The 15,680-nt window shown below is 29.9% G+C and overlaps 3 protein-coding genes across 3 annotated transcripts; 2 read left to right on the top strand and 1 right to left on the bottom strand.

The window, feature by feature from the left end:
- LOC109335009 (probable pectinesterase/pectinesterase inhibitor 41) lies at nt 7,813–10,088 on the top strand. Its single transcript, XM_019571039.1, has 2 exons — nt 7,813–8,856; nt 9,360–10,088. The coding sequence occupies exons 1-2, from the start codon at nt 7,875–7,877 to the stop codon at nt 10,049–10,051; spliced, it is 1,674 nt and encodes a 557-aa protein (XP_019426584.1). The 5' UTR covers nt 7,813–7,874; the 3' UTR covers nt 10,052–10,088.
- On the bottom strand, nt 12,297–13,052 carry LOC109336569 (pectinesterase inhibitor-like). Its single transcript, XM_019573246.1, has one exon. It carries the CDS (start codon nt 13,021–13,023, stop codon nt 12,487–12,489), a length of 537 nt encoding a protein of 178 aa, XP_019428791.1. The 5' UTR covers nt 13,024–13,052; the 3' UTR covers nt 12,297–12,486.
- On the top strand, nt 14,462–14,935 carry LOC109336571 (uncharacterized protein At5g01610-like). The gene has a single exon (XM_019573248.1). The coding sequence runs from the start codon at nt 14,462–14,464 to the stop codon at nt 14,933–14,935; it is 474 nt and encodes a 157-aa protein (XP_019428793.1).

Below are 15,680 nucleotides of genomic sequence, written 5' to 3'. Positions count from 1 at the left end.
TTAACATAACATCCTTTATTTCTATTTCTGTTTGAATTTTAACCAATGAGATTCCATTGAAGCCAATAAAGCCTGTGGTTTCTAGTGATTCGGATTGGATGCTTGTTCTGGTTGTATATATAGATGAGTAAAAATTATATAAAAACATATACAACATGTTATATTTGAACGCAAATATATATTAGTTTATTATTAATGATTAAATTTTTATTAAAATTAAATATTTAATATGTTATGATGGTTTTATTTATTGTCTCTATATAAATATGTCTCTATATAAGTTTTTCATCATTCATTATGTTCAAAGTCCACCTATATGTATTTAAATCATTTCATCATGATTGAATTTATCACGGGAGATTTTGCTTGGACGTCGTAACATTAATATAGCATATCACTGTCTTGTGGATGAGAAGTTTACCATCATCTTTACAATTTTTATTTGTTAGAGATTTAAAAACAATATCGTTTTGTGTACACTAAATTGAATGAGAGACATTGTTTTGGTGATATTGGATTTTGTTCAATGTTTATTAAATACTTGCAGATTAATTGGAAAAAAATAAAAGTAGATATAAAATATAGAAAATTCTATTTATTGTAATATTTTTTCCCTGTCATATGAAATCTCTATTAACTATTCATATGACTAACGACTTATAGTCCATTTATGAGTTAATTATTGAAAAACAATTGAGGAAGAGAAAAACTTTAGAATTATAAAATAAATTGTGTGATGATTTTCAAACTTTCATTTTCTTCTCTTCTAAAAACTAACTTCACACAAGTCCTTAACGAAACATCAAATCAAACATCAGTTTGTCATATGGATAATCCAAACATGTCAAAATATAAAGTACTTTAATCTCATTTACAATCCACTGATCACAAATAAGGATGAAAATATGACCCCAATTTATGGGTATCTATCACCTAACTCCAATTTAATGGAGGAAACTTCTTTAATTGAGTTTGGGTTAAGATTATCCACAAAGTTGAATAAGACCCTTTGAACATTGCTACTCAAATGACTAATAATTGTCTTCAGTTTGATCCTCTCCATTAAAAAAAACAAATGGAACTACAACTTTTAATGATACATATTTTTTTTATTACAATGAAGTTACACTTTTATTATTAAAAAAAAGTGGATAAATATATATTTACTTCTCCATTAATAATATCATTGTTCACTTGTCTCCTATGTTGTTTTCTACTTGAAATGTGTAACATTCCTTATTTCATGATCATCCTCTGGTTCGTGGGTAGTAAACGGGTATGTAGGTCTGTATTTTGTTTTTGCGGGTTTGAATCATCCATCTGCATGGTACCACCTTACATTACAAATTGTTTAGAGCATTTAAGAATTCTGTCCATTATAAGAAAAGTGGCTAGAATTAAAACTCAATACTTTTAAGGGAAGAAAAACATATGTAAATTTATATTTATTCGAATAATTTTATTTATATATTTACATTATATATCTTAAACTCATATATATTACTTTGAGAAAAATGAGAAGAGAAACAATTAATGTCCTATTTTTTATTTTTAAAGATGATAAGATTATATGCCAAATGTATAATCTATAACTACAAATATCAACATTATTTGCATGATTTTATCAAACTGAATAACTGATATTATACTAATTCTTTTTTTCAAATTTAAATTATAAAACAGAAAATATAACTCTCAATACACTTTCTCTCACTTTATTTTTTGAAACAAGTGTAAATAAAAAAAATGTTATATTCACTAATTTGTATTATGCTCTTTTAACGTCATAGTTCTTTCTCATTGGTATCAAAGAAAAAATAATAAATATTAATAGTAATTATAGAAGATTTATATTAAACAAAACGGTAAACAAATAAATGCAAGCTTGGAGGAAGAGAACCGAATATGTGTATTATATTGAGATCTTCTCCGATATTCAAATGTGATATTAAAAATGAACTTTTAAACTTTTAAATTATTTAATTCAAAAAGTTAAAGATCAAAAACTTTTAATTCTTTTTAGATGTCACCTACCAGAATTTAAATGGACAGATTCTTGAGGAGGAAGATTTCCTTTTTTCCATTAATGTCTTTATTAGTATTCTAAACTAATCAAAATCCATCATTTAATTAAAAAATAATAATAGAATTAATATTTTATATTATTTATAAAATACTATTGAATAGGGACATAGAGACATTCATAATCCGATTCTCGAGTACCAACTTGATGAATTTTGTAGCACCGGCACATGAGTTTCCGCGTTACATTGCAAAGGCTAAACCTGGGGATGGGAGTGTCTATTCCTCTTAAGTCAAGTCAAGTGTTGACTGTTATGCCTTGTGCCTTACATTGTAATAGAATCCAGCTTTCAAATTTTGGCAGACACTGCAAAGCTCTACAACTTCAACTGTGAGGGTAAGTAAGTAGGGTCACTCACCGTCAATATTTTACAACTTTAAATCAATTACGCGTTTAAACTACTCAGGACTCAGGTCAGAGGTAGACAGGCTCCATAATTAATGCCATTTCTAATTTTTTTACCAATTAAATAAATTTGACCTCTATAGGTCTTATACAAAATTTATCTTCAAGGAACAACCACGTGTTTATTTTTTATTGTTTTTTTAAGATAGACTGTGTTTTTAATTGTTGAGCCGAAATTATTTCTAATATTAGACACTCAAATATTGGATTATGTGATAGATGTACAAAAAAAATTTATGTCATATGTCACACCTTAATCAAATATTAGAAAATATAAAGTTCTCTATTATTAGATTTTTTATATCTTTGGAGTGGTCTAATGGTTTTGATGAAAGTTTAAGGAATGAAGTAAAGAAGGTTATGAGTTTGAGTCTCACATATAATAAATTAAAAAAAATTAAAAATAAATTATAATATGGTTCAATGATTAGAGACTTAGGGTGATAGGTTGAAAGGTTGAAATGAAGGAGGTTGATGATTCCAGTTTTACCCATAACAAATACTGGTATACTAACATATGCTGATTAAAAAAAGATTGCTCGGGTCCTAATAAATTTATTGTAAATTATTATTTACTTAAATTACTTTTATAAAATAATAATTATTCTCTTTATCTGGGTTTTACTATCTATTTTTTGTACTACCAAGGAATCCACTCATTGGTAATTAATTTCTTTTGAGGTTTGTGCATGTCTTTTCCAATTAATGTCGCTCCTATGAATCAAACACTTTACTTTTTAGTCATCCTATAAATCTAGCAGGGTTAACACATTATTGGTGTCTTACTATTTAGTTTGAAGCTTTAATTTTATTTAGTTATATAAACGTCCTAGGGTTATATTTTTTTATAAATTATATTCCTATGGGCTTATAAAATGTTAGTAACCACTCTTTGTTTGATATCTTTATTACATGTGATGAATCATAGTCTTTAAAGAAAGCAATATCTTTTTTTTAATGAATAATGCCATGAAGGGTTGAAAATACAAGCTTACTATTGCCCGATCCTTATAACCAATCTTCTCTTTAAGAATCAATATATTAAAGTGTTAATTGTCAAGTACATCATTGCTTCACATTTTCTACGTTCAGTGACACCAACGCCATGCTGCAATATTATTCGTACAAAACCAAAATACAATATTTAAAAAAAATAAAAGATACCAAAATGGTCTACTCTTGGAAAGTTATGTTATCTCTCCCATGTTAGAATGTGAGAGAAAAAATATAAATAATCTAAATTCAAAAAAGATTTGCACCCATAAAATTTTTTTATGTTATATATCAAAATCTAAGTCGAGTATTAGATAGAGTCTCAATCTTATTGGAAATGGTAGGAATTATTTCTACCATTATTTTCACTAATAAAAAACAAAAATTGTGATATTACAATGCTGTCATCTTCACCAAAACTCAAGAATTCAATTGTTCCCTCTTCTAACTTCTAGATAATAATACTTAGATATATTATATATATTTATTTGTTCTTTAGTGTTGATTGGATATGGTTAACATCAAGTGTCCAAATGAATAGAGGTAATCAGGAGTTTTGGTCGGAATGCCGTCTGAACTCGTCGGGGAAGATACCTGAGAAGGTTCCCCGACAGTCAAGTCAGCATGTAGTTTCTAGAGAAAGAATGAGAGTGAATAAGATAAAAGTTAGAGCAAGAGCAATGAATGTAAGTAATAAATGAGATAATGAGAATTAATTTATACTTCTTGTGTGGGAATCTCATATTTATAGTAGTTTGAAGGGGTTGACATTACATTCGATTATTGGCCAATGTCTGGTAGGCATAGATAGTCAAGTTGTCTTTATTCAACTTGCACACCAGTTATTGTCGATCTGTCGGAGGTAGATGAGAATTTACAGGCGGCGTAGCAAGTAGAATGTCAGGAGCACATTAATGACAAATTAGTGGGGCATTAATGACAAGTCAGATGTGTATTAATGACAAGCCAAATGAGCATCAATAACAAGTCAGAGATACATTAATAATGTCTTCAGAGAACTTAGTCCGTCCTTAGTGGGTGAACGGAAATGTTCAACTCGTTGTTAACGCCGGAGTAATCTAGAATGGCCCAAATTTATCTGGGGAGGAACAGTCTCGACATAATTGATAGCTACATTTTTTTAAAACATTTGAACCTGAGTTCAATTTATGCATGTATAGAAAAGTGAAAAGACTTTATTGTGAACGAAATCTGCAATGTCATTAGGGTTTAAGAACACCGCCAGTGCACTGGAACGAAAAATTATTAAGGGCAACGATATCAATTTTTCTTCTTCTTGTAAGTATTTTCCTTGATAACATTGTTGACTTTTTTTAGTAGAAGGTCATCCATTATATTATTATTATTATCGTTCAAGCACGCCTCTAATTAGTATTGGTATAATCACACCATTACATTTATCGATGACTCCCTGTAATTTTTATTAGTGGATAACGTCCGCAACATTCATATATTGGTACACGACAAAGCATATATAAAAAAACAATCATTTTTCATGCTATTATATATTTTCGTTTTATATTTAAAGTTAAAAATGTCATTAAGTTATATTTAAAAGACAAAAATGTTACATCAAATTATTTTTTCTTTTGTTATTTATACACCTTTTCTCTTTTATACTGAGAGTTTCTTGACCCAACACATACTGGTCAATGATCTGGGGTTAATATAATTAGCCTTAATTATAACTTTCTTCTCTAACGATTGCTCAAACGTGCCGTCTTTTTTGTTTAAATGAAGAATGCAGTCCTAGATTATATTCAATTCACAGTTGCCTAATTTCATTATTAAATAAAGATATATATTAAAGTTAGGTATCATTGACTATACTGCATAATTCCAAATGCATTGCTACCAAAAGTTAAATCTTTACCAAACGTTTTCTTTTCCTTCTGACATAATGAACCTTCAGATTATTTTTTCCTTTTTATCAGCGCATTCTTTCACATAACATCTGGTGAACCTAATTACGGTCTACCTTATAAACTAAATCAATGTAGATTGTTTCAAAACATTTAAATCTCACATGAATTTGAAATACATTTAGATCAAACGGTATATGTAAGTTTTTAAAAACAAAGATCACATGTCCTAAAAAATTCATATCTCTATGTCTAAGCTAATCACATTACAAGTAATAATTTTTTATTTTATTTTATGATTTTTTCTTAACAAATTGACACTTTTTAATAAGATTAATATACAATATGATACCAGATCTTAGAACAATTGATCTTCATTCAGTATTTAGGGATGCAAGAATTCTGACAACAGCGTGCATATTTGGTAATGGTTATTTTCAAATTCCCCAGGCGATAGATCATAGTCTAACGAAGACAAAGTATCTAAAATGAGACAAAATATGAAATATTTTAAACTAATTATCCTAAAATCTAGATCTCCAAGTCCAATATGTTATATTTTCTTCTCAATGATTGTACTTTAAATCCTTGAATATGGACATGGTAATTTGCATGATTAATGTTCTCACATTAATATTCAAATAATTTATATAAATTAATGAGTGCAAAGCCCTGTTATACTAATTATCAATATATTTCCTAGGTGATTAATTTACAATTTTTTCTATAATTAACCATAAATTTTCAAACTAATAATTATCTTGAAATCTAGAATTACTAGTCCATTGAGGAGCCCTGATATTCCCTAAGAATTGATATACTCAACTTAAGGTTCATCTAAATCCTCATTGATTATTTGATGGAATTAATTTCTTAAACCATTTTTAATTGAATTAGAGTGTTGTAAGTCCAATTTTAATTTTATTCTTTTTTTCAGTTTATATTGAATTTAACATTATAAGTTACGCATAAAGAGTAAAACGTACAGCATGCCAAAGTCACATTTTTCATCAATTTTTAATGCTTTTTCCATCAAATTATGAATGATAAACGTTATAAATAAATTAATGGATGATACATAAATATCAGTTAACAAATAAAAAATAAACGGTTTTATGAATTAACAGTATCATTTTAAGTTTGACTGTAAAAGACACTATTTTTGTCAATGATTAACGGTTGTTATTTTATCATGTATAAAATATCGGTGCTTATATTTGCAGGGAAAGAAAATGACACCATCTTTATTATATAGCTAATTTTTATATCCACATTAATAAATGATTTATGAATAACAATAGTCAATTAGTAAGTGTTTTTTAAATGAAAATAGATAATAATTTCTTCAAAAAGTTTATTTTTATTAATGATATGATACTACAAATTTCTTTCATTTTTTAGTATTGTTAATAATATTTTTTTACATTTTTTAGTAAAGAATAAATTTCTTTCATTGATCACACAGGAATATACCCAACCAATATGCACGGAATTAAATGATAGTTTAAATTAATGTTCAGATTCTATTAAGAAATCTAATTGTATCAAATTCTATAACAAAAAAATGATTTTGTATGAATTTTATAAATTATTACTAAATCATTTATCATTCCTATTTTATTAGTGTTATAAAACCGGTTTGTGCCGACGGATTCAACTGGTGAACTGGTCTCAATAATGATACGGTACAGTAATATACTGGTGATGCAATCATATCAGTTAAAATTGGTCAAAACTGGTTATACCGATCAATTTTCAGTTGAACAGTACCAGTCCTACCAGCCAATTTTTATTTAAAATTAATTTTTTAATGGAATTGAAGAAAATATTATTTTTTTATTAGTTTTTCAACATTAATAATAATATATTATATTTTTATATCTAATTTTGCCAGTATGCAGTTTAATTAGTGAATCAGCGGTTGACCATTATATCATTATACCAATACCCTAACTGATTTGATAACCGATATAGTGTTAATAACACTGTATGTTATTATTATTGAATTTAAAAAAAAATATGAAGAAATAATAAACCATATGCTGTGTACACTTTAAATTTTATAAAATTCATAAAGCATGGATATTGGATATCATGATAAGCAAAAAAATAAAGCAGGCACATGTATACCATTAGATGATACATTGACATTGACCCAGTCCAATAAAGCAACCTTCAACCATTGGATTTGTGCGAAGCTTCAAAATCATCGCGCACCAATCTGAAAATTGCATAAATTTGTTGACTTCATAAGCTCAACCTTAATACAATAAACTATACTCCTAATAATTTACCCAACTTACATTACAATACTAGTCTATGTTTTCCACCTACAGCTAACGTGTATTCTCCTAAGTCATATATGTATAGTGTAAACACGTAAATACATTACGGATCTCATTGAAAAATATGCACTTCCTCCCCTATAAATAGAAACTCATTGAACCCAATTTCCAAAACATTCAACTCTTGCAAATAATCAATTAACTCTTTAGCAATATCAAATCCCAATGACAACAATGTCAACCATTCTCATTCTCCTTCTACCCTTATTTGTTACCCTAGTTTTAGGGGATACCCCTCCCACCACTACGGTCTCTACTGGAACCGTATGCAAATATACCCCTGACCCATCTTATTGCAAATCAGTGCTCCCTACTCAAAATGGCAATGTTTATGATTATGGCCGTTTCTCGGTTAAAAAATCCTTATCACAAGCCACTAAATTCTTGGACTTGGTTAACAAATATCTCCATAAAAGCTCAACTCTTTCAACCCCTGCAATTCGTGCACTCCAAGATTGTAAAACTCTTGCTGAGCTTAACCTTGATTTTCTTTCAAGTTCATTCCAAACTGTTAACAAAACAACTAGGTTTCTTCAAAGTTCTCAAGCTGATGATATTCAAACATTGCTTAGTGCCATTCTAACAAATCAACAAACATGCTCAGATGGTCTTCAATCCACTTCTTCAGCATGGAGCGTGAAAAATGGACTCTCTAGTCCAATTTCTAATGACACAAAGCTCTTCAGTGTCTCTCTTGCTCTTTTTACAAAAGGGTGGGTTCCTAGCCACAAAAACAAACCCTCTACTTTTCATCCAACAAGGAAACAACTTGGATTTCAAAATGGGCGTTTACCACTTAAGATGTCAAGTAGAACCCGTGCAATATACGAGTCAGTGAGCAATAGGAAACTTCTTCAGGCCACGGTGGATGAAGATGTTATGGTGTCAGACATAGTGGTTGTAAGTCAAGATGGAAGTGGAAACTTCACTACAATCAGTGATGCTATCGCTGCTGCACCAAATAAGTCTTTGTCTACAGATGGATACTTCTTGATCTATGTAACCGCTGGTGTTTATGATGAGAATGTTTCTATTGATAAGAAGAAGACTTATTTGATGATGGTTGGAGATGGTATCAACCAAACAATCATAACAGGCAATCGTAGTGTTATTGATGGATGGACAACTTTCAACTCAGCATCATTCGGTAATAATAAATAAATAATATGTAATGGCTGCTCTAATATATATTTCCAAACATGTCTAATAATTATATTTGGTTGATAAATGATATCCACCTACAAAGTTTATAAAAATAATTTACAGATTTTTCTACATATAAGAAAAATGGCATGATATATATGTCACTTTTGTCATGAATATATAGAAAAATATATCATCTTTTTTATTTGCATGCAGTGACTTTTACCATGTTCCCATTATTTTTATTACAATCATAAATAATATATGTAGTGACTTTTACCATGCATGTTACCATTATTTTCATTACATCATCTTGCACGTTTTTATCCTACTTATTCATCATGTACTTATTATTATTCTTTAAACAAAACATTTTGATCAATGATTAAAAAATAGTTGTGAAAATGGTTTTGTCAACACTACTATAAGAAATAAGTATCTACTATAAGAATATCATTATTCATATAATCATTGATCTCTAATCACGTTGATTGTTTCAAATTGCAGTTGTGGTTGGGCAAGGATTCGTGGGCGTAAACTTTACCGTTCGTAACACTGCCGGAGCAGTGAAACACCAAGCAGTAGCACTCAGAAATGGAGCAGATTTGTCTACATTTTATAGCTGCAGCTTTGAGGGTTACCAAGACACATTATACACACATTCCCTAAGACAATTCTACAGGGAATGTGACATATACGGAACCGTAGATTTCATATTTGGAAATGCTGCAGTTGTGTTCCAAAACTGCAACCTATACCCACGCCTTCCAATGAGTGGACAATTCAATGCTATCACTGCACAAGGAAGAACTGATCCAAACCAAAACACTGGCACTTCAATTCATAACTGCACCATAAAAGCAGCTGATGATTTAGCTGTGAACATTGGTTCGGTTAAAACATATCTTGGAAGGCCTTGGAAAGAGTATTCAAGAACAGTTTATATGCAAAGTTTCATAGACAATGTGGTTGATGTTACTGGATGGAATAAATGGGATGGTGATTTTGCTTTGAGCACATTATATTATGCAGAATATAACAATAGTGGACCAGGGTCTAGTACTGATAACAGGGTTACATGGCCAGGGTACCATGTGATTAATGCCACTGATGCTGTTAATTTCACTGTTACTAATTTTTTGCTTGGAGATGATTGGCTGCCCCAGACTGGAGTCACTTACACCAGTAACTTGGTATAGATAGATGGATGGAAACATTGACATATTCACTTTGTTCTTTCTAAAGTGTTAATTTCTTAATTATGTGATACTATATATATATATATATATTTTGCTTTTTGTATTCATAAAATATTGTGGCGGTAGCTTGGTGCCGTGTAAGCAATGGTGTAATGTTAAAAGTATAAATTCTTTGAATTAATTGATGTGATATATAAAGCAAAGATTATGTATTAAAATTATTAATTGAGATCTTGTTTTATGTTTTTTTAGTAAGTGAATGTCAGCTGTATGAAACTACTGATGTTGACTTAATTGGATATTCATTAGGTTAATAGTATATCTTACTAGCTTTTACCACTTGCATAGGGGAAGAACATTCTTAGTTTTTGACCTTTTCATCTTATTCTTTTTAAGATTTTTTTCGAAGAAGAAGAGAATAAGACATGATAGTGCGTGCCCAAGATTCTTGTATTCATTTACGTATTCTACTGCTTGGCTTTTTTCAACGACAGTGTCCATCTCATGCATTAAAGCAAACGAAATAGTGTACCAATTTAACATCAATGGATTACTTAGGTGATGTTTGGACAAGAGATGTTATTTTTTACTCAAAAGTGTTTAATACATTTCCACATTTATACACGTGACTATTTGTTAACATACATTTTTTTATATGAAATGCTACCTTGTGAGCTTCGTAAAACTTTGAAAGATGGAATATAAACATCTGAAATTAAACAAGATAAAAGAAAATCAAAGGGGTGTTTGATTTGTTTTATTCATTTTAAAACAAAAATGTGTACAATAATTAATATTATTTGCATCAGTTATTTGAGATTTTACTGGTACTATTTATTTATCATATTTCGATACATTTTAGATCATTTTATATATTTTAGATCATTCAATATAACTTGTTCTTTTTATTGGGTCTTAGATCTGCCAATGCATAATGGTCAATATATACTACAGTTTTGAGGTACATGTATACACTAAAAAGTTAAAGGGAAAGAGGAGAGAACGTTCAAGGCATGCAGATCTGGTATAAATAGATGGAAAGTTACCACTACCCATAGTTTCAACTTTCAACAGAATGTAGTGCGAAGACCAAGTTTTGTAACGAACAAAGCTATTATATTTGGCAATTTGTACCAGGAATTTCATATGTTCACACACACCTACACTTATCATACACCTAAATATTTAAAACTCTCTGGCAAACCGAATTTCTTGTACATCTTGCTCCTAATATATCTTAGCCACCTTAACCTTCAGCTAGTAACTTACGCAATCATGTTCCTCAACAGACAAGAGGAACCAAGTCAGAAGTTTCTCATTTAGTTTAAAAGGCTAAATGAGATTAATATTTTTTGTAAAGAAAAAATTAAAATATTTTGTTGGAAATTGACTTTCAAAATTTTAAAAAGTCATTGTATAACTAAAACATCGTCCCTTGGCATACATTGAAGTCCAATACCAATTTCGTGTGAACTTTGGAGCCCTGATGCATCACGTCTAATATATGTTCATGTATCATTATCCTTCTCATATTAAGTAAATGCTTAAATATGTTTTTCATTAAAAATATATTAAAATTTGTCTTTAGTCAAAATAATTTATTTTAGTTTTAGTCCAGTTGGGTAGCATGTAAAACATGTCATAATAAATAATAATTGGTAATGTGGCCAATTATTGTGTTGATAAGCCAGATTAAAATTAAGCCAAAATAATCAACTAATGTAGAGACTAAAAAATAAATGATCTGATGACTAAAATCAATTTTCTTTTTATATTTTTATGAATTAAAAACATTTTTAAGTGTAGAGTGAATAATTATATGTTGAGTGAGAGACACGTATGGTAAAAACAAAGGAAAAAACAAAACGTTATCTGTTAGTCTAAATTCCTATTATTATCGGTTGGTCTAAATGATATTAATACTGGTTCCCAGTATCTGAAGTTAGATTCCCATTAATACAGCATGAGAATTATACATTACTCATTGCTTTTTGTGATATAAGGTTAATGATTTCGCCCAAGATGAGAAGAGTAGAACATATAGGGTATTTGGGTGTTGCCTTAATTACTCCGAAATACACAACTTGAATTCACATTAAGAAAACACATTTCCAGAGTTGCCACGTGCTATTATTACTAGGAACATGAAACTCGCTTGATTGAACAACTTGTACCAGAAAGCTTTTAAAAAATGTTAAAATATTTACTCTGTTCTGTTGATAAAAAATAAAAAAGATTAATTGTGGTCTGATTGTGACACATTTGCACTGTCGCATGTATACTAATACAATTCATGCCTGCATGCATGGTTGAACAATTCAACTAAACTCAATGATAAAATCTTTTATCACCTAAATAAAAAATAAAAACAGAAAAAAAAATACACCTTGACATAACTACAAACAGAAATTGAAAGAACAACATATAAAATTTAGTTAATTTTTGGCCAAGCTAGCCTTGCTGAGGGCCACAGCAATGTTGCATAATTTTCGAAACTCTACACTCTTTACAGAGAGAATATCATCATTACCAGGAATAGAAGCATCACATGTATCAATTGCAGCCAATGCTGCCTTCAGCCATATTTGAGCATCATGTTTGGCATTGGTCAAAATGGCTGCAACAGTATCTTCAAGTTGTCCTTCAGCATCCAACAAATTCTCTTTGCAATCAGCCAAACCCTGTTGCACTGCAGGGTCCAAATTATCATCATCAATCAACATCTTCACCTCACTTAGTATTCCTGTTGCATTTGCTGCAGCCACTCTTAATGATATTAATGCAAGATCGTGTAAGTTTCCAAATGCACTTGTTGGGTCTGATGAAAGAACCTGCAAGCATAGATCTTTGTCTGGTGTTTGTTGACATATATTGTCTACAACTTCCTTGCCTCTGAGTTCTTGAGCACTTGTTTGATGCAATAGCATTAGGGAGATAGCTAAGAGTAATAAGAATTTTGTAATGGTTTTCATTTTGGGTACTTTGGTTTTTGTTTCCTTTGGAGTTGTATTAATTTTATGAAACCAATGTTTATGTTTACACTTTATAACACTGGGGATAGAAACACTAGTGAAGGGTTAAACGGTTAATAATGGGAGAAATGCGCTTTGCCTCAACTTTGGGTGGCTTAGAAGACTTATTACTAAAATCAGTATGTTAATACTTAATTTAGGGATATATTATAGTTAGTTCAACAGTTCAAGTTTTAATCAACAAAATCTATTTTAGGCTTCTCCTTTCTGTTGATGGACTTAGTTAGGCCCATAAAGTAATGGGCTTGAAATTATATAGGAATATTTTTTTAAAGGAAAGTTGATCAATTAAATTGAAAGTACTATTACATGAAATAAGACCGAGATCACATATTATATAAAATAATATTTTTATATTAAATGATAACATATAATTGGTGAATATTTATTTTGGGACAAACTATTCCCTTTTCCCTTAGGATAAGAATAAAGTAACAAATGACTTCCCCATACATCCAGAGTAATATACAGGACCCTCACGTTTCAGGTAATTGTACTAGTTTTTTCTTTTCAATAGAAAATGATAAAGGATTTGCTATACCTAAATATGTTTCTAAGCCTATTTCGAACTAATTGAAATAAACCAAAAATATAAAAAGTCATAAATATAATTTTTTAATTAATATAAAATATTTTTTATTGATTCGGAATAAACTTGTGGACATACTTGGAGATAGCAAATCCTTTTCAATCAGAAACACTCACCATTTCCATCCTAATGCTTGTACTGTCATTCTTATATAAGGGTGGCAACTAAAGCATGTAAAGCATGGTTTGCTTAATCCATCCATCACTTTGCTCATTGGAAGAAATTAAGTAATTAACAATACACTGGCCTCTTTTATTTCGCGTCTTTGGTTTAAATAATGAAGGAATTTAATGATTCTTAATGTGAAATGTTCTTCATGTTGTAACTAACAAACGTAGTTTCCGGAAGAAGAAGAAGAAAAACGTTGTTTCTGAAAAATGGGAGCCTCCCTCTAACGAAAGAGATCGAAAAAACAAGTGATTAAAAATCCAACTCTCACGTGCTACGCGAGTTCCTCGCATTCTTAGAAATTAGAATATTAATAGTTGTGCAAAGCAACAGCCAGATTCCCTCGAATGATTTCCTCTTCAATTGTTATTTTGATATTTTAAAAGAATGATATAAGCACGTCGTGCATTTATATATGAAATGAAATCATTACTGTCCTTCAATGATCTAATCCCATGTTAGAAAAGAATAAACATACCTTTCCATATCATATAAAAATTCACGTTAGTATCATAAGAAAAAACATGAAAATTAGCATTTCTCTATTGTATGTGATGTTTTGAAACTGGAACGAGGCAAGGGCAAAGTACTATTTTGCTTCATTCAAACAAACGTCTCACGATGTCTTCAATTAGAATCCTCTCCATTTTTCTCTCTCTATCCCTAACCTACGCTCTATCCCAACAAGAAACGTTATCAGCATACGAAATTCTCGAACAATATGGCTTCCCACCAGGTATTCTCCCAAAGGGCATCACAGGCTACACTCTCAACAGAGAAACGGGTCAATTCGCTGCGTATTTGGAAGGAACATGCAGCTTTGCCATAAAGTCGTATACCCTAAAGTACAAGTCAACTATCACGGGTGTTATCTCTAACGGTAAGCTATCTAAGTTGAAAGGTGTGTCCGTTAAGGTTGTTCTTTTGTGGCTTAACGTCGTTGAGGTGGTTCTTGATGGTGATGTTCTCGAGTTCTCTATGGGTATCGCTTCTGCAAATTTGGGAGTGCATAACTTTCGAGAGAGTCCTCAGTGTGGGTGTGGATTCTATTGCAGTGATAAATTGTTCCAAATCGGTGATGTTTCTTCAGTTTAATAGACTTGTTATACCACATTCTTCAGATTATTTGGATCCGTCTATCTTTTACTTATGCTATGCCTTTTTCTTTTGAATTGTTAAGTCTAGTTTTGTTCAGGGTCTTGTTTTTCCCTCACATAAGTGAAAGCTTCATTTACTGTAATATTTGCCATATCGTTTTAGTTGTTGGTGTTATACTACTTTCGACTTCTTCAAAAACTAAGTAATAATATCATAATATTAAAGATGTGTTTGTTGGCATTATTGGTCTATTAAATATTTAAATATATATTTTTGGTGATAAATTGTTCTATTATTTTTTACTCAATATAAATCTTAATTTATCTTAACTCAACTATTCAAATTAGTTTATAAATGTTTTTTTAAGTTATCAAATATGCTTGCTGGAATTAATATTTTTTCATTCCGAGTGTGGTCCAAGAGTCCAAGTTTACTTTATATAAACCTAGGAAATTATTGATTTTTTGTTTTCAATAAAATCATTATAGCGTTCTTAATTATTCTTCCCACTTTACTTCACTATTATTGTTTTTTATTTTATTTTTATTTTCAATGACAAATGTTTTATTTTATTATATATTAAAGGATAAAATTTTGTATAAAAAAAAGGATAAAACTGTTATTTTATATTTTTAGGATTTTTTTTTTGATTAAATGTGAACACTTGATTTTGTCCGGCCTCTAAGAAAAATGTCAAGAATTCAAAGCAACAATAAAGCAAATAGGGGTTGATATTACTTTT

Source organism: Lupinus angustifolius, chromosome LG20 (genome assembly GCF_001865875.1).
Source record: "Lupinus angustifolius cultivar Tanjil chromosome LG20, LupAngTanjil_v1.0, whole genome shotgun sequence".
NCBI lineage: Eukaryota > Viridiplantae > Streptophyta > Magnoliopsida > Fabales > Fabaceae > Lupinus > Lupinus angustifolius.
Note: the sequence above shows the minus strand (reverse complement) of the source record. Positions and strands in the feature narration are given on the sequence as shown.